We start from the raw sequence: 27,633 nt of genomic DNA, 5'->3' as shown, positions 1-27,633 counted from the left end.
CAATACCGAGATCTATGACACGATATCTAAAGTGTGCATTCGATTGTCTTGCGCCCAGGAATGAAGTGCAAATCAGAACAGCAGAAATAACGAATAGCAATATAAATTTGCTTTTGGATCCAAAATGTTCAATGTTTCAAAATTCCAGAATTTTACATACTTGTGGGCATCTAAAGAACCAAAAGAAGCCAGTGACAATCGGAGGCAAACCTTGGGAGGCAAGGCAGCAGCTCATATGTTATTTTTATTTTCCAAAAAACCAAATATTTACAACGATAAGAAAAAAGAATATTCCTGATGGGAAACTCCTCTTCATGGCCTCAAGTTAACGCGCTTAGCTGCCCGGGTCCTTGTTGCTCGACAATGAATGATTTGTAAAAAAAAATCAGGCCGAAAAAATAATAAATTTAATAAAAACTGGTTTCCTTAATGCCAGCAGTTCTAGACCGGTGACGCCGTGAACCTGGTTTTCTCTCTCTGGTACGCTTCACTGGCAACTTCCTAGCTGGACTTCTCACAACGTCCCTGACAAGCTGTACCATTGGTGGTCCCGGTAGATTTACATGTGTGTCACCAGTTGTGACCAGCGACTGTTTTGCAGCTGCAGCTCTAATTGCGTTCTTCTGCTCTAACACATCTCTATGGTATGCCTGCAACAAGATTTATAAACAGCAGATAATTTCTTGTAAAAGAAGTATTGACATTAATTGCAACATTACTAAGGTAGCCACTATCATGGTGTTGTCTTTCTTCAATCACCAATTAATCAATGTTCAGACAAGTTGTGCAACAGAAACAGAAAGTTCTCACTTCTCAGTTTAGAGTCTTTAGACGGTGAGAAGGCAATCAAAAGACCAGAAAAAACTTAATCAGAATATCCCTAAATAAATGATGTCACCAATGCAGGTTAGCACAGACTTAGTGAAATGTGATGCTACCATAAACCTTACTCCGAAAAAACTTGTTTTGCCTAGAAAGCAGCTAACCAGGACATCAAATAGGCTCAGCAATTTTGATGAAAATGGCTGAAAAACCAATATCAATAGACCTGACCAATTAGGCAGAGTGTAAAGATTAGTTGTCTCAGGACTTGTTGAGATCAGAACAAATCACTCTGACATGCTTGATTTCCTCCACTGAAACCAACATCAATCACTGGTGACCGTCTTTGGCAACTTGTCCAATTTCAAGTTGGAGATCAACTTCATTAGTGAAACTAATTAACATCAATCCCCCATAAAATGGAGTCCTCAAATCAAAGACTTGGGTACATTAACAAATGAAACCTAATCACTGGTGAATGTGGTGGCACTCAAAATTCACCAGACTCAAAACAGGCATGCATCAATAGTAATCAATCTATCTATAACCTATTCATGAAAAAAAGTGTACCTGGATGACAAAATTGCGTCTCTCACAGTCGAAGAACATGTTGATGCTCCAATTCACCTTAGACATAATCTTGTCTCTTACGGTGGAAAAGCTTAGCTGGTCCCTGGAAGTGAATCGGTCAACCTCATTGAACCACAGACAAGTGAAGAGGTTTGTAATGGGAATGTGTTCTCTTATGATTACACATCCTTCAGGGACATCTGACAAGCAACATATTGATATGCACAATTTAGCTTTTCTGCAATGCAAGACAAAGCAAAAAAAATATGCAAGAAAAATCAAGCTTACCACTAGTAATAGGAAGCTTGGCAGAAGAATATGAAGTCAGCCCCTCCTTCTTATAGAATTCAATCTGCGCATCAATGGAGGCATTGTTATACTTTCCCGCAGCTTTGTTAGCCTCTGCTTCCTCAAAAACATCAAAGCGTCTGTAATGCCTAGAGATTGCAAAAGTGGCCTTTGTTCTCCACAAGAATCTATGGAAAAGAAAGAAAGAAAAGAGCATGTCAGAAAAACATGTTTGAAAGCTATTGTTGGCACAAACATAACCTTAGCTGAACTTTTGCATGCATACATAGTAGGGGTAGGCTTTGGTTCACACCATTAGACTCCATAAATGCAAAAACATGAGATTTTATTCTTTCAACCAGAAAAAAAACAACACTTTTTATTTTTGGAACTTTGATTCTTCACTGTGTACGCAGACACACATGCACACTAGTGAAATATAAAATAAAGCACTGGATAGACTAATACCGCTCAAGAATTTGGAAAGGATCTACAACAAGCTCTAGCTTTCCATCTATCCATATAGAGAAGCGAACATTGGGGAAAAGCCTATGCAGCAACAGCTTTGGGACCTGCCAATAGTATTACATTTAAGATCATGTAACCAATGACAACTTAATGCTTAAAGAAGATATTATTTCAGATTCTGCAGAAAATGGAAAGCAATAATAGAACAAACATCACTCATAACTGAACTCCGGCAGACCAGTGGATAAATGCTGCAAATTTTAATATAATGGAGTGAGATGATGAAATATTGATCACAAAAACAGAAAGGCAGCGAGAAGCACAAGCCACACTGTAAAAGTCGATAAAATCACGGATCAGAAGGATCATTTTTAATATGGATCAAGCTGAATAGGCCAACGCAGAAGAAAGTAGATGACTAAAACATAAAGAGAAATTATATTCAACAGAAATTTCAAGATCTAGGGTCAGGGAACCCGTTATTCCTCAAGCAAAAAATAACCTTTTTCTTCATTTTTTATAAAAAAGACACATTGCCGCACTTAAACCAGCTAAGGGTGCATTTGGGCACAGCTTGCAAGAATTCTTCCTAAGAAGCATTCTACTCAGGTCCGTCATTAACGTGTTTGGATGGTATTTCCCACAAAATTACCATTCTATCCCATTGCATTACTTTTCCAGAAAAGGTAAAGCCTAAAAAGGTGAAAGTACATGGGACTCACAAATTTCTTCTTTTCTTCTCAAAAACAAATTTCCACTTTTCTTATTCGCTCTAATTTCTAGGAATCCTCAACTTACCTTTCACTTTCCCTACTCAAAAGAATCTAAAGGCATCCTAACTACAGTATGAATTAGATAAGTTCTAGTCAAACTTGAAACCATCCCTAGATGTATCTGTACTCTGTTTCTGCAGCTAGTGCAAAAGTTTCTCAAGCAAAGATAAAAGCAATAATCCACATGGTCATCTTGTACCCTATGATATTAAACTCAGTGTGCACAAACTTTTGAAGTAAATGGATGTTTTCACACCGTATAAATATATAAGAACCCAAACTGGCCTAAACAACAAGTACTATGTTCATTACAACAAAATCAAGTTCCCACTGGTTCCATGATGACACGGGTCAATGAAGTCATGAGATTCCTATATGATTCCTATATGATTCCTTATTCTTCCAATCTTAAAGAATCTGTTCAAAATTGTAACCTAGTGTATTATTTTGACTTGAGTCCACAAGGCTCAAGGTTCAAGACTAGACCACCCATGCTGGCAATCAGAAAATGAATAGTTTCTAAATGAACTTTCATAGACACCTCCCATTTAATATGAATTTTTCTAATGATGGGATGGTTTGGCTTGATTTTCAAAGAAAAACTCAGAATTGTAAAACTTGGCTCCATCTGTTAAAACATATGTAATAATACATCTATATATATAAATATATATATAGATGTATTCATCTATATTCACCATAATACCCGATAGGGGTATTATGGTCTTTTCACAAGTACCCGATAGGGGTACTTGTTTTATTTCTTTTTATTTTCCTGTTTTTTATTTTTCTTTTTTTTGTTTTGTAGAATCTTTGTTTGAGATACTAAAGGGGCCCCACAATGGAGTCGTTGGGGGCTCCCAACGACTATTGGGAGCCCCCTTTAGTCTCCCTTTGCTTATAAATAGGGGAAACCCCCTTGTATCTTAGTATTGCTCTTGAGAGCTCCTCTCCAATAAAAGGAGTATTTATTTTATGTGTGTAGCCTTGTTGTAAGGCCTTTCGTATATCCCTTAGTGAATTTCCTCTCTTATGCTTGTTTCTTTTGTCCGGTGTTGGACATAGTGAATGCATTTGCATTCTTGAATTCTTCCGCATACTTCATTACATGGTATCAGAGCCATACGATTCTCTAAGGTGAAATCTTGTCTCTCTCTACTTCCTTTCTATTTCACATATTTTTTTTGTAGCAATGGAAGTCAAGATCGACTTATCATTCAAGCTTAATGGAAAAAATTACATGATGTGGGCATCCGCAATGGAGAATAATCTCAAAGGCAAGAAGCTTTGGGGTTATGTAATGGGAACCATTCCGGAACCCCAACTTAAGCTCACAAAGATGGAAGAAGATCAAGAGAAAGCGCTTGAAGGTGATGCTCGTCTCAAGGCCATTGAAAATTATCATCACCAAATGGAAGATTGGGAGAGCAACCATGCAAAAATCCTAGCATGGTTTATGAATAATGTTGAACTTAAGGTATGTGCAAATATTGCAAAATTCTGCCGGGCAAATGAAGCTTGGTTTTTTATGAAGGGTATGTATACCCAAAAGGATATTGCAAGAGCTTACTTTTTGCAAGAAAAAGTGAGAACCACAAAACAAGGCGACATGAGCATACAAAACTACTATAGTGCTCTAAATCCTTTGTGGGATGAATTGGCTCTTTTAGAGCCTAAATAGGTGGCTACGAAGGATGTAGAACTAAGACAAAAGCAAATGGAACAAGATAGATTGTTTCAATTTTTATTTAGGCTTCGTCCCGAATTTGAACAAGTTAGATTCTCACTCCTCCATAGATCTGCGTTTCCTCCTTTAGAGGAGACTATTGCCGAAATCACTCAAGAAGAGACTAGACATAGCATGAGTAAAAACATAGATGAAGTTCTTGCCGTATCTAAACCTGACAATCATGTTAAAACATACAAGTCACCTCATTTTGGTAAGCAAGGGAGTGGTGGAAGAAAAATGATTATATGTCATCATTGTTATGAGCCGGGACATATTAAACCCGTTTGCCCAAAGCTAAATGGGACATTCAAGCCAAAAGTGGCTTCCGTTGAGGAATCCTCCACCAAAGAAGATGAAGGCAAAAACGGGGATCTCAAGGATACTCTTGGTCAAATTTCCATGCCTCTCCAACAAATTTTAAAGGCAACTTCTTCCACCTCCGGTGCCGCCATTGCCTCATCATCACCTCCCGGTACGTACTCTTGGATCTTAGATTTTGGAGCCTCTTTTCACATGACTCCTTATGAAAATGCATTAACCAACGTGAGCACCAATTCAAAAATATCTTGTGTCTCTACGGCCGATGGAACTTTTTTCAAAATAAATGGTATTGGAACTCTTGATTCTAAAAATATTCAAAATTTCCTTGTTCCAAAAGTAAGAATAGTTCATAAACTAAATCTTAACCTTTTTTCCGTTTCTCAAATTACTGACGATGGATGTGAAATATCTTTCTCATCTCAAGGGTGCTTTGTGCAGGATCTCTGGTCCGGGAAGCCGATTGGGCAAGGCCATAGGAAGAGAGATATTTATTTTATGGATCACTTAACGCTCCTTAATGCCTCTTTTTGTACTTATGTCCAAGATAAAAATATTGAAACTTGACATAAAAGGCTTGTACATCCAAGTTACTCTAAAATGTATTCTTTTCCTTTTGAAAACAAGTTTTGTAAAGAAAAAGATATCAATTGCAAAGATTGCATTTTTGGAAAAATGAAGTCTATTCCTTTTTCTATAAGAACCTTTGTGTCAACAAGACCTTTTGAATTGGTGCATTCTGATGTATGGGGACCATTTCCGGTTCTATCTAAAGGTGGTTATTCATATTATGTTACATTTATTGATGATTATACTAGATATGTATGGATCTATTTTCTTAACCTTAAATCAGAAGTTTTTAACTTTTTCAAAGAATTTTATGCAAAAGTTCAAAATCAATTTCAAAGCCGCATATCCATTCTTAGATCGGATTCGGGTGGAGAATACTTATCAAATGAGTTTCAATCATATTTAAAACATGGCATTTGTCATAAAAAATCATGCCCAAGAACTCCTCAACAAAACGGTCTAGCGGAAAGAAAACATAGACATATTTTAGAAACTACTAGATCATTACTCATTTCTAAAAATATTCCTAAATTTTTTTTGGCCGAAGTTGTGTTAACCTCCACCTATTTAATCAATAGAATGCCATCTTCAAAATTGAACAATATCTCTCCTTATGAAAAGCTTTTTAATATAACACTTGATTACAATCGTCTTCGTATTTTTGGGTGTAAATGCTTTGTTCTTTTGCATAAAAGAGATAAATTATCACCAAAAGCAATTGAATGCGTGTTTTTAGGATATGGTGAAAATCAAAAGGGCTATAGATGCTTTGACTATAAAAACAATAAGTTATTTGTCTCCAAAGATGTGACTTTTTTAGAAGATGAAAATGGTTTTGAAATATTGGAAAAACCAAATGAAATTGATTATATGTTTATCAATGATCTTTTAGAAGATTCAAATGATGACTCTTTAAGTCATCCAGAATTTTTAGAAAATACTCATAATAATGATTCTCATGATATTGAGGTATCACCAACTAATGGTGACAATCTCCAAGTATACACTCGGCGTGAGCAAGCGCAACCTATTAGTGCTTTAGAAAAATTCTTGCGGCTTAATGAACCTCTAGAAGAAACCTCCCTTAGCGATCTTCTAGAGAATCAATTCCACCAAATAGGTTTGTCTCTTATGAAACTCTTTCACCTAACTATAGAGCTAGTCTAATAGCCTTGCATTCTTTCTATGAACCTTCCCATTATAATCAAGCAAAAAATATTTCTCATTGGGTTGAAGCAATGAAAATTGAACTAGATGCTTTAAATAAGGCTAAAACTTGGAAAATAGTTCAATTTCCTCCAAATAAAAAAACTATAGGATGTCGGTGAGTTTACAAAGTCAAAACAAAAAGTGATGGTTCCCTAGAACGATATAAAGCTAGATTAGTTGCTAAGGAATACTCACAAGAATATACATTGATTATGAGGAGACTTTTGCCCCCGTGGCTCGCATGACAAGTGTTAGAACTCTAATTGTTGTAGCATCATCTAAGAAATGACCTATATTTCAATTAGATCTTAAAAATGCCTTTCTTAATGGTCAATTGAATGAAGAAGTATATATGGACCCTCCGTCGGGAATTAATGTTAACCAAGGTAAAACTCTTCGATTATTAAAAGCTTTATATGGCCTTAAACAAGCCCCTAAGGCTTGGTATGATAGATTTAGTGTTATCATGTTACAATTGAGATTTCGTTTATGTTATACTGACACTGCTCTTTTTGTTAAACGTGCATGTAGTAGTATTATCATCCTTCTGCTTTATGTTGATGATATGATCATCACTGGCAATGATGAAAGTGGTATTCTTAATGTTAAAAATATGTTAAAACATAATTTTGATATATTTGATTTGGGTTTTCTCAGGTATTTTCTTGATATAGAAGTAGCGTACTCCCCTCGAGGGTATATTTTGTCACAAATGAAGCTTGCTGCAGACATATGTTCCAAATCTGGGATTTCAAATGACAAAAAGGTGGAGACTCCCGAGGTTATCAATGCTAAACTATGATTGGAGGATGGAGTTCTGCTGGATGATCCTACGCCCTACATGCAACTCATTGGCTTCCTCACCTATCTGACTATCACCAGGCCTGATATCGCTCATGTTGTGCACTCTGCAAGCCAATTTTAGCATGCCCCTACAACCGTGCATGTGAGTGTTGTGCTTCGGATCATTCGCTACATAAAAAATACTTTAACTAAAGGGCTATTCCTATCCTCACTCTCTTTCTTAAATTTACTTGCTTATGCTGATGCTGACTGGGGAGGAAACTCAAATGATCGAGTCTCAACTACTAACTTTTGTGTTTTTTTAGGAGATTCGCTAATTGCTTGGAGATGCAAGAAACAGTAGAAAGTCTCGTTGTCTTCCACTGAAGCTGAGTACAGGGCCATGGCAACTACTACAATAGAACTTGTGTGGCTTTGAAGTCTTCTTCAAGATATGGGAGTCGAAATTACCGGTGCTTCAAAGCTTTGTTGCAACAACAAAAGTGCGATCTATATTGCCAGCAACCACACCTTTCATGAAAGGACTAAACATATTGAAATAGACTATCACTACGTTCGTGATGAATATCTTTGTGGGACAATTACACTGTCATACGTCACTTCGGAATATCAGCTTGCAAATTTCTTTACCAAAGCACTTTCTGCTCCTCGCTTCTCCTTGGCAAACTTTCGGTCATCTCCTCATAAAGTTTGAGGGGGGGGGGGTTAAAACATATGTAATAATACATCTATATATATAAATAGATATATAGATGTATTCATCTATATTCACCATAATACCCGATAGGGGTATTATGGTCTTTTCACATGTACTCGATAGGGGTACTTGTTTTATTTCTTTTTATTTTCCTGTTTTTTATTTTTATTTTTTTTGTTTTTTAGAATCTTTGTTTGAGATACTAAAGGGGCCCCACAATGGAGTCGTTGGGGGCTCCCAACGACTCTATTGGGAGCCCCCTTTAGTCTCCCTTTGCTTATAAATAGGGGAAACCCCCTTGTATCTTAGTATTGCTCTTGAGAGCTCCTCTCCAATAAAAGGAGTATTTATTTTATGTGTGTAGCCTTGTTGTAAGGTCTTTCGTATATCCCTTAGTGGATTTCCTCTCTTATGCTTGTTTCTTTTGTCCGGTGTTGGACATAGTGAATGCATTTGCATTCTTGAATTCTTCCGCATACTTCATTACACCATCAACATAACACAAAGAAGCTTTATTCTTGGACTTTTCATCATTCACCAGGTTCCTTCAATGCCTTATGTAACAAAAAAGAGCACTTGTCCCTGAAAATGGTTAGTTGATAAAAATGCTATACCAACTTAGAATATTGTCCTATTTACTAGTGAAATAACTAATATATAGTATGGTTTTTAGATTGAGGCTACGGATACAAAGGATTCAATGAGAGAAGCATGTTGATGACTTCAAATCTATTCAAGCAGTTTGATGCTTTGACTTTTGTCATGGACCAATGACTCAAGGCTTTTAAGCATCGTAAGTAGAAGAGTGAGCGGATGATGTCTTTCAGACTTCAACTAGACTGCATCTGAAATTTCTTCTGTAACTGACTCATTGGCCATGACAAGCAGTCGTAGGACTCATGAAACTCGGGACAGTAACCTGTTGCGGGCTTTTTATGATTTTTTTTCATCTAAGCAAGGTGGTAGTTACGGTGGTGCAAAGTCTGAGGCAGCCAAGTTTGATATTAGTGGTGTTAGGTGCCACTATTGTAAGGAGATGGGACTCATGAAAAAGACATGGCCAGTATTAAAAAGAAAGAGTGTGAGGATGGGTGGAAGTTCCTCAGTTTCCAATGTTGTAGATGATGAAAAGAGGGATGGAAAAGATGAAGTGCATTGGCGGTTGCATCGCCCTCTACTTCCGATGCACACTATGTAGTCAAAAGCGCTAGGAGGTGCCTAGTTGGTAGACCCCCAAAAAGACTAGTTGAGGACTAGGCAGGACTAGTTGGTACCCCAATTAAAATATAAAAAAGTATGCAAAATATACATAAAAATATGTTTAATTCTTTTGGTAATCAGACACTTTTATCACACAAGTACAAAATTACACATGCTTTCACAAAATATATTAACATACATAACTAAAATCTACATATATATCTGTACACACACACACACACACACACACATATATATATATATATATATATATATAATTATTCATAACATATTCAGTATAATTAACAAAATATGTTTTTAGTTTTTCACAAAAGCACAATAACACATACATATATAAATAACATATTGCATCATCCATAATTCTAAACATGTTGTCAGGCTTTTATAGAAAACCAGAGTTACCGGAAACGCCTATAGAATAGGGGAAGCGCGCTTCCCCGGGACGCGTTTCGGAAGCGCGAAACGCAGCGCTTCCGAAACGCGAGGGGAAGCGCAGGTTCAATTGAGGAAGCGCGTCCCCCTTTAAAGGGGTACGCGTACCTCTTTAAAGGGGTACGCGTACCTCTTTAAAGGGGTACGCGTACCCCTTTAAAGAGGTACGCGTACCCCTTTAAAGGGGGACGCTATTATGGAAAGGTCGAGTTTGCCCTTAATTTTTTTTTTTACACATGAATTTATATTTTTTACCGAGGTTAAAATGGGTATTTTATAAAACCCGTGAAAAAATAAAATCAAAAGGGGCTTAGGGTTTTGTTTTTTCACGCGTTTCGACTCCTCTCTCTCTCTCTCTCTCTCTCTCTCTCGAGTTTTCGGCGAGCTCCGAGTTCCGGCGACCTCAAAAAATTCCGGTGGCCTCCACCGACTTCCGAAGATGAAGATGTTCACCTTCAGGTACGCTATCCCCCTCTCTCACGCTCTGTCACTCTCTCTATCTCTCTGTCGTGCGAGCTCCCCTCCACCAGTGGGATCCAATAGGGTAGTTTGGGAGAAAGTGATCAAATTCAAGGGTTTCTTTTTTCTTTCTCGGTGTAGATCTATCGCAGGGTTTTTTTTTTCGGGGTGTATATCTGTCTGTGACTCTCTCATGGCTGCTGGTGGCTGAGGCAAGGGCACCCCCCATGTCTCGCACTTCTTCTTCATGGTGCTGGTGCTGGTGCTGGTGCCGGGTGGAGACAGAGGAACACTCTCTATCTTCCGCCCCCTCTTTTCCTCACAGTGGGCGATAGGGACAGAGGGTGGCCCTATGTCCTCCCCCCTTTCTCCCTTTTTTCAGACGATGTTGACAACCACTGTGGTTTTTGACTCGTCTATTTCTCATAACTATCAAGGGTTTTTTTGTTACTGTAGATCAAGGGTTTGTTTGTAGTTTTTTTAGTTTCTGATTCATTATCGCAGCCGTTTTTTTTATTCATTCTGCATGAAGCAGTGGGTTGTTTTTTATTGTCTCCATGATACTAGTCTATTGATAGCGTAAGCAATGTAATATTAACTTCTTATCTAAACAGATGGTATGCATTCGTCACAAAACTTTTCTGATATAGCTGGATTGTTAATTTGCATTGGCCATGATGTGTTGTAGCTTCTTATTTAACTCTTCAGTTGTTTATGATATAATGTATTCTACACTGATGAATAATTTTTTTACTAATTGGTGTATAACGGGTATAATATGCAATATTATTGTTTTATTGGAGAGCATTTGAGTGTGCTGTTCCCACATTTTAAAAGCTATTTCTTCAGTCCGATGTACAGTGAGAGGCTGAGAGCTGCTGGAGGATGTGAGCTGGTGCCTGGTACAAATAGTAAATGAACATTATCATGAAGAAGATAACTGTAATGATTTAGAACCTCAGTTCTAAGTCTATTGTCTCAGAGATCAATGTTTGCCAAGGCTGGTAGCACTTTAATGTTCTCCATTTGTGCAAAATTAAGTTGATGGGTACTTGGAGAATTTCCCAATGAGTCGGGTATTGAACTTTAGTGGAGTCCTGAAAGAAAACTGGATTTATATGTTCTTGATCTGATTTAGCAGTTCAATCAAACTATTCTCGCTCTCTATATTCTCAGTTATTTATGTTGCTTGTTTCTTATTAGAACTTGAAGTGTCTGTTTGAGTATTTAGTTCAGTGATAGTCAGATTGCACGTAATTTCCCCCCCTTTTTTAGCTTAGTCTTTTGTTTACATCCCCATGCTTTGTGTTCTTCACTCTCCATTATTTACTGTTAATAATAGCTTTTTTTAAGTGTTTTAGGTTGATTCTGATACTTTTATGATGCAGATATATTTGTATGTTCTTTGCTTCATTAATGACCATCTCAAGCTATGATCACGATAATTCTGATGACGATGACGATTCTTTGTACAATTTGGAGCATGAATCATCTAGTGGTGTTGGGAAGGGCAAGAAGAGGTCTTCTGCTTGTCCATATCAGTTTGAGGACCGAAACGAAAATTGTTTTGATGAGGAAGATGAAGAAGAATATGACTTGGATGACTACTATTCTGAAGATGACCAAGATGATGAACCACCTAGCATGCATAAAACAACAGTGTTATGGCGCCATGTATTGAAACAAAAGAAGAGTGGGCAAGGAAAGCAAGGTGAAACCCAAGTTTTTATGTGCAGGCACTGCAAAAATATTTATCATGGGTCATATACTCGAGTTTTTGCACATCTCATGGGATCTCCAAAGGGACAAAGTGTTGGGATTGCCTTTTGCCCTGAAGTTGCAAAAAATGCAGAATTGGCAAAAAAAATTAAGAGGCAAGTTCGTCGAGTGGAGGTTTCATCAAGTGCATTTGAGTTGAGGAGATCAAGAATTGATACTCCAAAGAAGCCTATTAGTATTACTACATCATCTAGTGGAAGCCGAAAAACAGTTGATATTCGTGATACCTTTAAAAAGGTAGAAAGAGATGATGTAGATCACAAAATTATCAGATTTTTGTGTGCAAATGGCATACCTTTCAATGTGCTTCGATCACCATATTGGGAAGAGATGATATCTGCAGTTAGTAAAGTGCCCGGATATAAACCCCCATCATATGAAAAAGCGCGAACAACGTTGCTTGACAGTGAGAAAGAGTGTGTTCACAGGGAGTTAAATGAATTTCGAGAAAAGTTTGAGGAGTTTGGAGTTTCCATTGTCTCAGACGGTTGGACAAATATCAAGAACAAACACTTGATAAATATACTTGCCTCAAACTGTTTTGGCTCGATGTTCTTATATGCAAGCGATTTTTCTAATGTCCAACAGTCAGCTGCAAACATTGCCGAGTTTTTGAAAACGGGATTTAAACTTGTGGGGCCTTCTAATGTAGTGCAAGTGATTACAGACAATGCAGCAAATTGCAAGTTAGCAGGTGAAGAATTAAAACAAACGTACAAGTATATTTTTTGGTCACCTTGTGTTGTGCACACACTTAATTTGATCTTCAAGGATTTGGCACATGAGTTTCATTGGTTGGGAAAAACATATTTGCAGAGTAAAGAAATTGTGAAGTATATCACAAATCATTCAAAAGCACTAGCAATCTTTAGAAGCAATGAAAAATTAGAATTAATAAAGATTGCAAAAACAAGGTTTGCTTCACATTATACTACTTTGAAACGCTTGCTTGATGTGAGGGAGAGCTTAAGGCTCACAGTAATTTCAGATAGATTGAGTGATTGGAAGCAATCATGCACGGATGAAATTATGAAAAAAAGGGTTGTTACAACAGAAACAACTGTTCTTGATGAAGAATTTTGGGATTCTGTACGTTTAGCATTATTGATTACAAAACCCATCTATAAGATGATTAAATTTTGTGATCAGGAAGGCCCTATAATTGGTGAAGTGTATGAAGGCATGGACAACATGTTGGGGGAAATCAAAGACAATCTAAAAGGACAACCAGATTTATATGAAAAGATTCATAAGATTGTCTCAAATAGATGGGACAGAATGAATGTGCCTCTCCATAGTCTAGCCCACATGCTTACTCCAAAATATTACGAGTCGGAGTATCTCAAAATCCCAGCAGCAGGAGGGGTCAAACGAGTTTCTCCTGGTAAAAAATTAATTCTATCTATTTAATAAAGTTTAAAGTTAAATGATTTAATTATTTTATTATTTCATTTGCATTTCTCTTGTTATAGTTACTAAACATTTTTTTTTGCAGAAAAGGATAATGATATCTTAGACGGTGCAATGCTTGCGCTTGAAGTCATATCTTCTGGAAATGAAGAGTTATCTACACTTTATAGGTCACAACTTGTGGCTTTTGCATCAAGAAGTGGAAGATTTAGCCGAAATGCAGCACGAATAGATGCACTGAATCCTACAATGTCAGTGCTTAATTGGTGGCGTTTTTATGGTGGTGATACACCGGAGTTGAGAGCATTAGCCATTAAGGTTTTATCTCAACCTATTAGCACATCTTCTGCAGAAAGAGTGTGGAGCACCTATAGTTACATTCACAATGTTAAAAAAAATAGGCTAAATGAAGATCGTGCTCATACCTTAGTGTATATTCATTCCAATCTTCGATTGATTGACAGGTATAATTAAACTGTGTTGTACTTTTGTTTTGGTATTTTTTTTCTATTTTTTTATCATCGATTGTTTATTAACATTCATATTTTATATTCTTGTTATAAAATGTGCAACAATCGCTATAAAGAAGGGCCTAGTCGAAAATGGGATATCAATCCAGAACTTCCTATTGTAGAAGAAAATACGTTGAGATTAGAGGATATGCGATGGAGAGATTTGGATGATAGTGCACAACAATCAAGCACTATTTCCAAATCCAAACATAAAGATGCACAACCAAGAGCTCCATTACCTCCAATAATTATACGTACAAATGAAGTTCAAGAGGATACAAATCAATCCATCAGAGCTAGTAGAACTGCAGATATACAAGAGCGACCATCAGTTCCTCATGGTCGGATTGATCGTTTCTTTAGCCGAAGACCTAGGCAAGGTATGTTGATATTGTGTTTTTTATATTTTAAATTATGGTTTTTGAACATTTTAACTTTTTAACGTATTCATTATAGGAAATGAAGGAAGGAGCAGAAGACATGGTCGTGGAGGACAAGATGCACGTGATGATGCAGAAAGTTCGCGATCTATTGCTGACTTGAAGGGGAAGAGAAAGATGACAGATTAATGAACTCTTGAATTATTATTTTTTTTTATGATGTAGTTGGAGTTGTCCAACTTAAAAACTTTTGTGTTACTTTTTTGTCATGGTCTTATAATATTTTTTTGGTATACTTTTATTTTGAATCTTGCATGATGAAGTGAAGTAGTGGATTATGTTAATTTTAAGGTTAGACTTAGAGTTTAGAACATTGTAGCTTATAATTTACAATTTAGAAATTTATAGCTTCTTAGGTCGCTTCCGGTTCGCTTCCTATGTCGCTTCCGGTTCGCTTCCTATGTCGCTTCCGAGACGCTTCCTATGTCGCTTCCGAGACGCTTCCCGGTTCGCTCCTAAGTGGTCCCCCGCTTCCCGCTTCCTAAATTTTTGAAAGTGCCTCGCTTCCCGCTTCCACTTCCCGTATCGCTTCCCGCTCCCGCTTCCTCGACTGGCAACTCTGAGAAAAACTCATCAGAAACAAGGTATACACACATATATAAAGAACATAATCAATTAAAATTAATTTTGCATGCTTTCACCGTTTCACAGAAAAAAAAAACAAAAGCAAACATATATATAACATAATCAATATATATATAATTAACTACACATGTTTTCACAATTTCACAAAACAAATCATACATACACACACATATATCTAATTATATATATATATATATATGTAAAATAACCATAAATGACTAAATTACCCTCACACCTAGGCAGGACAACTTAGTCGCCAACTAGGCACTCTAGATGGCAAAATCGGTACCTTTTAACGCACCAACCTAGGAATTGCAAAGCCTAGGCGTTTTACATGCGCCCAGGCCGGCTAGGCAGACTAGTCGGTGCATAGTCGATGCTTTTGACTACATAGGATGCACAATCTTTTGTACACTCAAAGCTAGACCAGCTACAACAGCAAATTCAGCAGCTTCTCTCCCTATCCACCTCTTCGGTTGCAATTACTCCTTTGGGTACCTCTGGTTGTGCCTTCGCAGACATCCCTAGTATTAGTTTTGGCTGGTTAATACACTCAACAACATCATGCCATATGACTACTAATGAATCTATATTAACCAATTGCAAATTATGTTGTGGTACCTTTTACACAGCAGATGGATCTCTTATTAAAGTCTCTAAAGTTGGTTTAGTCACCTTTGATTCCAATCCTGGTGAAAAACTCAATGTTCCTGAAGTTTCTTAATTTCATCTTTTGTACTCTCTGTTGGTCAAATTACCTAGTACAATTATGATTTTGTTTTCACTCCTAATTATTGTTTCATGTAGGATCGGTCGCATAGGCGAGGTCATCTCTACTTTCTTGATCAGCTGGATCAGAATCCTAGAGGCTTAGTTAGGCATAGTGTTGGTGATGCAGTTTTGGAGCCTTCGATCCTATGGCATCAATGGTTGGGTCATGTGCCTAATTCAAGGTTACATTTTATGTTATCTTTTGGTGTTCTGGGTGGTATTTTAACTCTCGGAGTGTCTAATGAGGTCAAGTGTTGTGAGAGTTATACGTTGTCTAAGGGTCATGCTCTCCTATGCAGTTTTAGAGAGGTTCAATTTGTTTGTTCATTCTGACGTTTGGGGTCCATCCCTTGTGATGTCAAAAGAAGGGTTCATGTATTTTGTGACATTTATTGATGATTTTAATAGATATACATGGATTTACTTTATGATAAACATGAGTGACTTATTTGGTATCTTTAAGAAATTCTATGTGTATGTTGAGACTCAATTTGTTGCTAAGGTGAAGATACTTTGTTAAGATTCAAGAGGAGAGTATATAGGGCACAACTTGCAATATTTCTTGGTGGAGAAAGAGATTGTATATAAAATATCAGGTCCCTATATACCGAAACCTATGTCACAGGGATTCGGCCAGATAGGTGCCGCACCCGCGATCAGGTGCGGTCAACCCAACCCTGGGTGCGTTCACCGCACCCAGGGTCATTTTGGTCCAATTTTTTGATTTTTTTTTTAAATTTGCCCTGTGAAATGGGCTGTGGAATTTAAAAAAAAAAATCTACTAATAGCTGACCGCGCAGCGGGACCCGCCCCTTGCTGGATTTTGATTTTGGCCATGATAGCTTCAGTCTCTTTAGAGTTGCCTATTCCCTGACGAGGACTTCCAGATTCTTCACCTCTCCCCACCCCTTGTTGGATCCCTGCAGGTAGTGATGAGAGAATGAAAGGACAAAACAGCCGATGCCTACTTGCTGCTGCTGCTGCTCTTGTTTTATAAAGGGGGCACTTGTGACCACAACATCTGACGAGCTTTGTTGGCATCCCATGCTATTCCTGCCTCCAAACAATGAATTCGCAGCGTTGGAAAACATATTGTTAACTTGGAAATGATGATCCATCTTCCTCAAAAATTAAAACCAAAATTCAAGAGCCTTTTGAAGTCTTTATCCTTCAACCATCCAGATCTTTCTTCGTCAAGGATTTTCTCTCTCCATAATAAATGATAATGGTGGTGGTAGCCTTGGTGGCTATTAGTATTCACTTTTCTCCTGACGAGATGGGTGCTCTAGCCGTAGCCTGGTGTAGACCTCTCTTTTCCACATGTCAAATCCAATAAATTTCTTTTAGCTATCATCCAGAGTCCAAACCGGAGATATGTGTGCAACTGTATATAAAATGAAATTTGAAGAACCCGTGGCAGTGGCGGTGGAGCCGTAGGCCTCGTGAAGACTCTCTCTCCAACAAACCACATCAAACCTTTCGCTTATATTTTTTTCGTGAAGACCAGGGAGTTTCAGACATGATTGAATCATGACAGTCAACAGAAGGCAGCAGGCTGGGTCGATCTGATTGTCAATCCTTTCGGTTCATCAATTTTGTCCCGTTGCGCCAAAGTACACAACAAGCAGAACGTGGGTAACAAGTCTTCAAACAAACACACCAGCAAAAAGAAAATTGGTTATAAGTCCTATATATATATATATATATATATATATATATATTTATATATATTTATATATATATATTTTTTTGCCGCACCCCCGCACCCGGGTTTTTTGGAAGTGTCGCATCCCAGCACCCGCACCCATGTGACATAGACCGAAACAAAATGGAGTTGCTGAAAGAAAGAACAAGCACATGAAACTACGAGTGTTGTTTAACAGTGAAATGCCTAAATAATTTTGAATTGAGGTTGTGGGAGTTGCGGTGCATCTAATAAATAGGATGATGTCAAGAATTATTGAAAGAACATCACCATATAAGAAGCTATTTGGAATTATGATATGTTGAGGGTATGTAGAAGTACTTGATTTGTTCTTGTTTTGACCTAATGGGTAAAAACGTTTGGACTTCTAAGCATGTAGAATTCTTAAAGCACATGTCATATTATGAGTAAACATCAAGCAGAGAGTTTTGAGTCTATTTTTTCTTTTCTTATCCCTTTTCCAAAAGATCTTGAAAAAGATAAGAAGAATGAGTGGATTACCTATAGTAGAAGACTAGTTGATGTCCCAACCCAATCCTTCCTTAAGGAGCATGATCAAGAAGGTGAAGCCTTAACTGAGCAAAGTTCCATTGTTCCTCAGGTTGATCCTGAAGAGCAAGCATCTGAACCAATGTTGTTAAAAGCGTTGAGGCGTAGCGAGGCGCTCCACCAAAATCTGAGGTGAGGCGTAAGCCTCGAGGCGCAAAGCGTAAGCCTCAAAAAAAAATTTTAACTTAAAAAAAACTATAAAAATGATCTAAAATTATAAATAAATATACAAACTGAAAATTCATATCATGAAGAGAGAATTCAGACTTATACTAATTCACAGACAAAAACATACACAGATTCTTTTTTTCTTTAACATCCAAAAAGCCGATGGCATCGGCCTGCTCGTGGTTTCATCATTCTGAGGGCCTTCATGGCATCAGCCTGCTCGTGGCTAGGCTATAACAACACACTTTCAATCCCTCTTTTCCTCCATTTAGTGAAGCAAGCATAGTGTTTTGCATGGCACCCATAACCACATTTAGGTTCCAGTCATCCATATCGTCATTCCTGTCATTAGGACCTCACTGATGCAAGTTGTTTTCATCAAATTGGACCCTGTGTATGTGATCTACATCATCCATTTAGTGAAGATCGGCATTTGAATAGACAGAATCCGACTTATGTGCAAGACTTTTTTGCTGATTCAAAAATCAATAACCATTAATAAAAACATGGTTTTTTTGTTAAAGAACACTGTCAAAATAAATTGAAAATCATGTTTTTTTTTGTTAAAGAACACTATCAAAAGATTGATTTCTATTAAATCAACCGTGCTGAACCCATCGATAGGGCCAGATTGATCAAAATAACTTAGTACCAATGAGATCCCAGAGGGAGTTATGACCACAGAGGATGATATAGGGATGAGTGGAGCCGGGTTCCCCATAAACGTAGGTTACACGGTTTCACAAAGAACAAATGACAAAAGAAGAAGCTGGGGAAAAACACACATATCTTACCTGTCACCGGAATGCGCAGAGGTCGCCGGAATGGACGCCGGTGGCGGTGAGTCGCTGGCCGATGGCGAGTGGTGGCCGGCGGCGAGTGGTGGCCGGCGGGTCGCTGATGGCTTCTCAGCAGAGGAAAGAAGAAGGTGGAAGAGTGGTGGCCGGCGGCGAGTGGTGGCCGATGGCTTCTCAGCAAAGGAAAGAAGAAGGTGGAAGAGTGGTGGCCGGCGGCGAGTGGTGGCCAGCGGCGAGCAGTGGCCGGCGGCGAGCAGTGGCGGGGGACGAGAGGGGACAGAGTGGAGAGAGAAGGGGCGAGGGCTTTCCCTCGCCCCGAAGCGTCTGTCTTTTTTAAAGACAGGTTCTCGATCTTTCGAGAATACGGGCCCGGATCCGGGTCGATCTCGGGTCCGGGCCATCCGATTTCTTAATGCGCGCCTCAGTTTGAGGCGCGCCTCGCCTCAAGGCGTACGACTCAAGGCGCATGAGGCGTACGCCTTGAGGCTGTCGCGCTTTTTAAGTGCGCCTCAAGGCGAAAAGGGCCTCGCCTCGAGGCGAGGCGCGCTTTTTGTGCCTTGAGGCGCGTTTTTAACAACACTGATCTGAACTTTCTTCTATTCATCGGCTGCCTAGAAGCTCCCATCTTTCAGTTCCTCTCTCTAGCTTTGTTTCTTATGAGTCTTTTTCAGCTACTCACCAAGCATTCTTAGCTATGATCCAGTCTTATTAAGTACCTAAGTCTTACATTGAAGTTGTATTGGAGCTCAATGGCAGAAAGCCATAAAGCCATGTGTGAAGAGTTGGAAGCACTAGAAAGAATGAAATTCTAGTACTTGGTAAAGTTGTCACATAGGAAAAATGTAGTTGGATGCAAATGGGTATACAAAATCAAAACCAAGGTAGATGAATTAATATAAAGGTATAAAACTCGCCTTTGTAGCAAAGGGATGGTTAGTAATTCGAGATAGACTTTGATGAGACCTTTGTGCTAGTTGCCCACATGACAACTATCTAAACCTTATTAGTAGTGGTTGCAGTTAAAAGGTGGGACTTATGGTAGTTAGATGTCAAAAATGCCTTTCTGAATGGAGATATGGAAGAAGTATACATGGAGTTGCCCCCGACAGTAGTTCATAAAAAGGTAGAGTGTGCAAGTTGAAGAGAGCTTTGTATGATTTGAAGCAAGCTCCAAGAGCTTCGTTTGACAAGTTCAATACTGTAGTTATGAGATTGGGGTTCAAGCAAAGCTTTCATGATCCTGCATTGTTTGTTGCATTCCTTGCTCAAAGGCATTGCAAATTTTTGTTGTATGTAGATCAGTGTTGTGAAAAGCGTTGAGGCGTAGCGAGGCGCTCAACCAAAAACCGAGGCGAGGCGTAAGCCTTGAGGCGTAAAGCGTAAGCCTCAAAATTTTTTTTTGAAAACTTTTAAAAAATTATAAAAAAATATCTAAAAATACAAATAAATAAAGAAATGTGTTATTGATAAAATTGACAACCAATAAGAAATAGAAAATGTCAAATAAGTACTAAAAAATATAAGATTAACATATAAAAGTAACTAAAACCTGATTACATAACTAAAAAATATATGAGATTAGCCTACAAAAGTTAAAATATATGGGATTAACCTATAAAAGTTAAAATATATGAGATTATTCTAAAAAATATGAGATTAACATATAAAAGTAACTAAAAAATTGATTACATAACTGGAAAATATATGAGATTAACTAAAAGAAATTAAAATATATGAGATTATTCTAAAAAATATGAGATTAACGTATAAAACCTAACATCAAACCATGACAGTATATCATACACCTAACATCAAACCATGGCAGTAGAAGTAAATTTAGCCACAAACAACTTAGTTATTGTATTGTGGAATAATTAAAGATTGATAAAATTGATTAAATACTTAGTATCAAGAGCATTTACATTATTATGCCATAAAATAAGTTTGTTTGCATGTGCACACAGTGTTCTGGCCAATGAATGGAAACTCTAAATAAAGTAAAGTAAAAGGGTAAAGAAGACATGAGAGGGATCCCCAACATGAAAAGAGATCTGATATTTTTTTATGACATAAGAAGCGAACCAATACAATTAGCCAGAATCCTATATATTCCCAAACCTATACCATGTGCTTGAAGTTAGACTATTGGATTTGATTCCTGAATTAGTTATACTTGTCAAATTATGTGTTGAAAACTACGTTTCTATAAGCTAAGTAACCAGTGAAACTATGGTTCTCTTTACTGATCCAACTGTGATTTGCATCTTTTTATGAGACAGCGTGCAAAATACAACACTCCCAGTGTGGATGCTATTGAGAAAGCAAGAACAGTTCAACTGTTACAGTTGTATAAACTGCAGTGAAACAACCGTGACACTTTCATTAACGTGACACCCTTTTCTAAGATCTAGTTATTTAACTAATCCTAGGGATGATGTTTCTATATATATACCTATATATCCATTATTTTTGTAGAATAAGATTTAAGTCTGAGCAGAAAATTGGCCTATTGTTGGCCCATCTTTAAATTCTTGTATAATAGTCTACTACACTTCTAATCTTACTAAAAGTGAATCTAACTTATTGCTTATGACTTGAATAGTAAATTCCAGGACAAACTAATTAAAGTTGAACGATTAAACCTATACAAAGATTCTCACAAAGCACATATGAACAGACACACCACAGGGAGCACTTTGGAGTGGAGATAATAATAGATCGATAAGAGAATCCTGGTATTAATTCTGTGTAAAAAGGTGAATGTGGATATGATGAACATATAAGTGATCACTTTATTGAAGGGGAAAAGTGGGCATGAAAATCAATTATATAATTTCCTTCTTCGATAGGCATGTATCTATGGATTATATATAGAGAGATTCAGATGGCATATGCTAGCTGTTGGAGAGTATAATTTGCTAATGACATAGGATAAAGTTAATTACCCACTTAGTTCTTAATTTCATAAGGGGGTTTACTGTTTTCATACAACTTGCAAAAGATTGGTGTTTGAGTTGGACTCCCACTGCATAAAAGTTAGAAAAAGTTGGAGAGAAAATTCAATAGGACAAAACCAGTGTTATTAAAAGCCTCACCTTGAGGCGCGTACGCCTCACCTTGAGGCGCGTACGCCTCACCTTGAGGCGCGCCTCGCTCTGAGGCGTACGCCTCAAGGCGTATGAGGCGTGCGCCTCAGGGCTTTTGCGCCTTATGCCTGCGCCTCAAGGCACAAAGCCCCTCGCCTTGAGGCGAGGCGCGCTTTTTGCGCCTTGAGGCGCGTTTTTAATAACACTGATGTAGATGATATGATAATTATGGGGGATGACAAGATCACGATTGAGAATGTAAAATCTCGGTTGGCAGAAAGTTTTGAGATGAAAGATTTAGGCAAATTGAAATATTTCTTGGGACTAGAGGTTGCATACTCTGAGAGAGGTTATTTGTTGACTCAACAATAGCATGTAACTGATTTGGTTGGAAAAGAAAGGCTATTTGAGGACAAGAAGCATCTGGATACTCCTATATAGAAGCCAATTGCAAGTTAAAGCATTTAGATGGTGAACTTCCTGATGATCCTACTGCATATAGGCAGTTGGTAGGGAGTTTGATTTACTTGACCATTTTCAAGCCAGATATTACTTTTGTTGTGTATGTGGTGAGCCACTTCATGAATGCTCCTATATCTTCTCACTTGGCATTTGTGTTGAGGATTATTAGATATATTAAGAGCATAATGCATAATGCTTTGTTCTTCTCTACTTCATCTACATTAGAATTGAAGGTATATTGTAATGCAAACTTTAGAGGAGTACCATATGATAGGCACTTCACCACTGGGTTTAGTATATTTTTACGGAACTCCTTCATATCATAGAAGTGCAAAAAGTAGCAAAGTTGTTCTGTCCACAACAAAAGTAAAATATTGTATTACAACTCAAGTCACCACAGATATTACCTTAGTTGTTAAAAAGTGGTGCATAGGCGGCACCTAGGCTGTCCCCGCCTAGGCCGCAAGGACATGGTTATCATTTTTTTAATTTTTTAATTTTTTTATTTTGTCTTCTTTCTTTTTTTTTTCTTCCTCCCACCCCCAAAAAACTTTCTTTTTTTCTTTCCTTTTCTTCTTCTTTTGCTTTTTTTTACCTTTCATGCCTAACAAAACCACATGCAGTCAGATAAATGGCATGATTGCAGATATATAATATGCATTATCATGGGTATTCTGTTGCAGAACACGTTTCTCCCATATATGCAAGTGAGCAGGGTTTAAGAAAGTAAATGCTAAATAGAGATAGAAAGTTGTTTGAATAAAGAAAAGGGACTTACTTTGCCTGTGCGCCTTGCATCTGTATATGGTAGGTTATTCACAACAACAAGCCTCCACAGCCCAACCCTCTTTGTACCATTCAAAGCATTGGTCTTGTTAATAAAGGACATTGTCTCTTCATCTACGAACATAAAAAAGCAAACATCTCTCTTTGCAGCATCGCTGATGTTTTTTGGCTGTTGAATTTCGTCATAGTTACCTGTTTTAGAAGTATAAATAGCATAGAACATATAAGAGCCAAAGCATGAAAAAGGCAATTGAGATTTCTATGAATCCATACCAAACACAGCAGAAGCAACTACCACCCCATGACACTGCTCCATCTCAAGAAGATCATCAGCACCAATATGAAATCCAGTATGGTGACCAGGTTCATTTCCTCTCACAAATCTGAAATACAATAGACATCGAATAACTTCAAAAAACACCAACCTACAACCAATTTATAAATACTTAAAGTCACATCCTTCACTGAATAGAAAACTTTAATTTCTTTTCAACCCTGATCTTGCTGAATGAGAAGTCATACCCACAATGGACAGTCATTGACTCTTTTATATTGTATGAATCATCTCTCTGTACAAGAGAAGGATATCCACCAAAAGTAGAACCACCAAATGTAGCGTTTTGGACCAAACTTTCACCCTCTTCAACAACGTAAGTCAGATTCTTAAGCACAGGAGATATTGAAGGTGTTTCCGGCATAAGAGCCATTGCCTGCTCAACGGGAATGTAGCAAACTGGACATGCTGAGAAGAAATACTTATGAGTATCAAATTGAGAGATTGAGTTGAGTTAGTAGAAGCATGTTAATTATAAAACATGAGGCTGATACTTACGCCTAGGACCAATTCGTCTTCTATCAGTTGGTGGAGGTGGTACTACAAAATTGTCACAAGGATGGACTGTGGATAACACATTTGCTGGAACAATTGGATGAGGAGAAGCAGGAAAAATCAGGTATTTGTCACTCTCAAGAGAAGGTAACAGTGTTCTTGATGATGTCAACTCGTCACTTGCTGTATTTGTTTGTTCCTTCATGGTTTTCTTGAAATCAATCATGGTGAGGTCATCATGTCCAAAATTTGCAATGGGTTGAGATAACATTCCACGTGGATTGACAACTTCCTGAGCATCTTCTTCTGAAGAGGTTGGAGAAACAGATAATGCCAACAACAGAAATTCACATAAGCAAATGAAAATAAAAGAATGTCATACTGAAGAAATATGACCTGGTTGATAACTATCATCTATTCTACAAACGAAGGGTCCATTTCATTGAAAGAAAAGTGTAAATTTGACACCATATGACACCTTTAAATAAACAATTACAAAATAATACCTCCCTCAGTTCTCATGCAATGCATGAACCATATACTTAGAAAAGGAAGGGTGGTTGCACCAAACCAGACCTTTTTGGCCCCATTATACGCAATAGTAATCTGTCTAAAAAGGCCAACCCAAGTTTGAACAAATTGACCACCCAAATCATAGCCACCACCATCACGGCTGGCCTTTCTCGAGCAGGAACAGACTATATTAAGAATCTAAATTATCCTCAAACAATAACAGGAAGCAAACTAATGAGGAGAGGGGAAAAGAAAAACAAAAGAAGGTGGAATAAGATTGGAGACCAAATAGTACCACCCAATTCATACCACCACATTTATTATCAGCAGACTTTTTCGAAGAAAATAGAGAATCAAACTAAACAAAAACAAGGGAAGAATAACAACGCAACATTGTAGAAGAATTCAAATAATGTTGAAGGAAAAGAACTAAATCCCTAAGAAATGAAACACCAATTCATAAACACAACCAGAACTGCCAAGTTCGGTATCTTCCAAACAGAAAAAGTGTAAGCTGTACCATACAGTTGAACAAAAAAATCAAAGGTAAAAAGGGGGGAATAATGGCTTGATGCTACAATTCTAGGCCAAGAATCATGATCAGCCTGTGAAAATTCAAACAAGTTACATTAATGTAAAAAATAGGTCAGCATGCTTCAAAGTATGTTCTGACCATGGAATTGAAAATCCAATCCGTGAAATCCAATCCACTTTAACCCACACCCACAGTGTCCAAAATCTCGACAAAATAATACACGAACGGAGGCCCTTCTAACAACAAAGAGCAACATTTCATCATCTGCCGTAGAGTTTCAGACACGGTGTTTCTCACAATTCAAACCACAATTCTCGATTTTGTGCACTCAATTCCGCAGGTGAAAAGCTATAAAAATTCCGACAGTGAAATTAATTACTGGATCAATTTGTAATTGCCACCAACAAAATCCAAAAAAGCGCAAGCAGAATTAGAACAAAGTACGAAAAGGAAAGATCTCCAGGAACGACAGCACCAACCTTTACTGAGTAAGGACAACAGAGAGACGAAGAGAAGCAGCGACACGGCAGCCAGGAGGAACATCCCGGCACGCCTCCGTCCAGCCATCTTCCAGATCCAGGAAAGGCGCCTCTCCTTCTCCTTGGCACCCGAGGCGAGAATCTTCTGGGGCTTGCGCACGACGAAAGTTGTTGTCTGAATCGGCAGGACAACACTGTTCTGCAACGGCTGCTGCAATGATCCATAACTCCCTGTACGTAGACCCAATGACCCTCCAGTCATTGTCCCGCCACGGCCGCAGCTTCCCCTCTCATCTCCCCCCCGCCCCTTCCCCTGCCCCTCTCCCTCTCTCCGATCCTTATCCCCGCACTCACAATCCCGTCAAAACCCCACCTTTCTTCCCCCAAACCGCGTACATTATCCAAAAGATCCCAAAATCGATCTCAAATTACCTAAAAAATCACTGATCGAGCACAATTATCACAATTCACGCACAAATTTACTCGATATAGCAAATGAACAAGAATCACTCGGATCCTCTCTTCCGATTGCCAATTCTGACCAGGATCTAGCCTTAAAACGATCGGAAATCTCAAAATCCCGCCAGATTTCCTTGATCTCAGCCTTTTCCCTGTCAGATCTATCTCAGAGAGAGAGAGCATACCTTCTTTTCCGGAACCGGAAAACGCCGGAGCACAGAGTGAAGTGACCGCTGGATCGGGATAGGAAGGCACGCTAGGGTTTGAAGGAAGAAGAAGAGAGATAGACAGAGAGAAAGAGAGAGATACAAGAGAGACTTCGCCCTTTACCGTAACAAGCCTTCCCTTCGAACCTCCCCCCGCTCGTCGTCGTTGACTCTTCAAATCTTTGCAGAACGTCAACTTCCTTGCAACAAACTGCTCATGGGGACGCGCTCTCTCTCTCTCACACTCTCTCACTCTCTCTCGCTCTCTTCCTAGCAGTGCCTGTAATAGAGACGACGACTCTCCACAGTGGACCAGGCCGTGATCCCGAGCCCCGCAGGATCCCGTTCATTTGGATCCGAGTCCAGTTCCGAACCTTTGATGGAGGACCCCTAGCCCAACCTCATCGGATCTGGGTGGGTTGGATCTCTTCTTCCCGGAATTCCAACGCGTTCTTATCATATCGGCACGGAAGAGGGCTGATTCGGTTGAAAAAAAATTAAAATAGTTTTTTTTAATTAAAATAGTTAAAAAATTAAGATGAGAGACATCATATTCAAAAAAATGAGTGTAGCTACAATAAAAGATAAGATTCGGAACGAGGAGATACGTAATTCGGAACGAGGAGATACGTAAAAAGGTAGGCGTTGCACCCATTGAAAATAAGATGAGAGAGAATCGTTTACGGTGGTTTAGACATATTGGACGAAAGCTTAATGATGTTCCAGTTAGAAGAATAGAGAAATGGAAAAATATATTAGTTAAAAAAGGTCGGGGTAGGCCTAAGAAGACATAGATGAAGGTGATAGGAAAGGATATGAATGCTTTGAACCTCACCGAGGACATGGCATTGGATAGAAATGAATGGAGGAGAAGGATTCATGTGGAAGACCCAAAATGATTTTCTTTGTTGGTTCATATCGCTGACCCCAATTGTTTTTGGATGAAGGCGTAGTTGTTGTTGTTGTTATAGTTAAAACTGTTTTTTATATTTTCATGACACCTGATTAAAAACGGGCGATTCAGTTTGGTTCAGTCCAGAATAATCAGACGACTATCTGGATGGTTTTAAAATCCGATTCAGGGCGATACTGGTTCTGGCAACATTGGTCCATGATCCTCACTTGTTTTTTCCTATAGGTCAGCTTGGGTTTGGCAGAACCCCCACCAACCATACCATTGGGTTTTGAACTTGCAACATCCG

The 27,633-nt window shown here is 38.3% G+C and overlaps 1 protein-coding gene and 1 long non-coding RNA gene across 6 annotated transcripts; one reads left to right on the top strand and one right to left on the bottom strand.

Annotated features, from left to right (window-relative positions):
• Positions 1-92: 92 nt before the first annotated feature.
• On the bottom strand, positions 93-26,704 carry LOC149834386 (putative hexosyltransferase MUCI70). 5 transcript variants are annotated; one of them, XM_090010096.1, is made up of 10 exons: positions 26,411-26,704; positions 25,767-26,198; positions 24,243-24,545; positions 23,933-24,152; positions 23,684-23,793; positions 23,403-23,602; positions 2,149-2,252; positions 1,681-1,868; positions 1,393-1,592; positions 93-650 (listed from the first exon to the last, which is right to left on the bottom strand). In XM_090010096.1, exons 2-10 carry the CDS (start codon positions 26,026-26,028, stop codon positions 408-410), a joined length of 1,830 nt encoding a protein of 609 aa, XP_089866222.1. In that variant the 5' UTR covers positions 26,029-26,198; positions 26,411-26,704; the 3' UTR covers positions 93-407. The 5 variants fall into 5 exon arrangements, with proteins under 5 accessions (XP_089866222.1, XP_089866224.1, XP_089866220.1 ...); XM_090010098.1 differs by having other exon boundaries at positions 24,243-24,539; XM_090010094.1 differs by having other exon boundaries at positions 25,767-26,209; positions 26,411-26,702.
• LOC149834387 (uncharacterized) lies at positions 13,195-14,998 on the top strand. Its single transcript, XR_016432532.1, has 3 exons — positions 13,195-14,441; positions 14,518-14,880; positions 14,916-14,998. It is a non-coding gene; the product is annotated as an uncharacterized LOC149834387 (long non-coding RNA).
• Positions 26,705-27,633: the final 929 nt, after the last annotated feature.

Source organism: Nuphar pumila, chromosome 6 (assembly GCF_984573655.1).
Source record: "Nuphar pumila chromosome 6, dmNupPumi1.hap1.1, whole genome shotgun sequence".
NCBI classification, from domain to species: Eukaryota; Viridiplantae; Streptophyta; class Magnoliopsida; order Nymphaeales; family Nymphaeaceae; genus Nuphar; species Nuphar pumila.
The sequence above is the reverse complement of the archived record's forward strand: the minus strand, read 5'-3'. Positions and strand labels throughout refer to the sequence as shown.

Bases quoted from the DNA above. Each gene is read 5' to 3' on its own strand.
- LOC149834386 (XM_090010093.1), bottom strand. From the start codon at position 26,028: ATGACTGGAGGGTCATTGGGTCTACGTACAGGGAGTTATGGATCATTG. The intron at 23,603-23,683 runs GTATGGATTCAT...CTTCTAAAACAG, and splicing joins AGTTGCTTCTGCTGTGTTTG to GTAACTATGACGAAATTCAA. The intron at 1,869-2,148 runs GTATTAGTCTAT...TCTTTTCCATAG, and splicing joins CCTTTCCAAATTCTTGAGCG to ATTCTTGTGGAGAACAAAGG.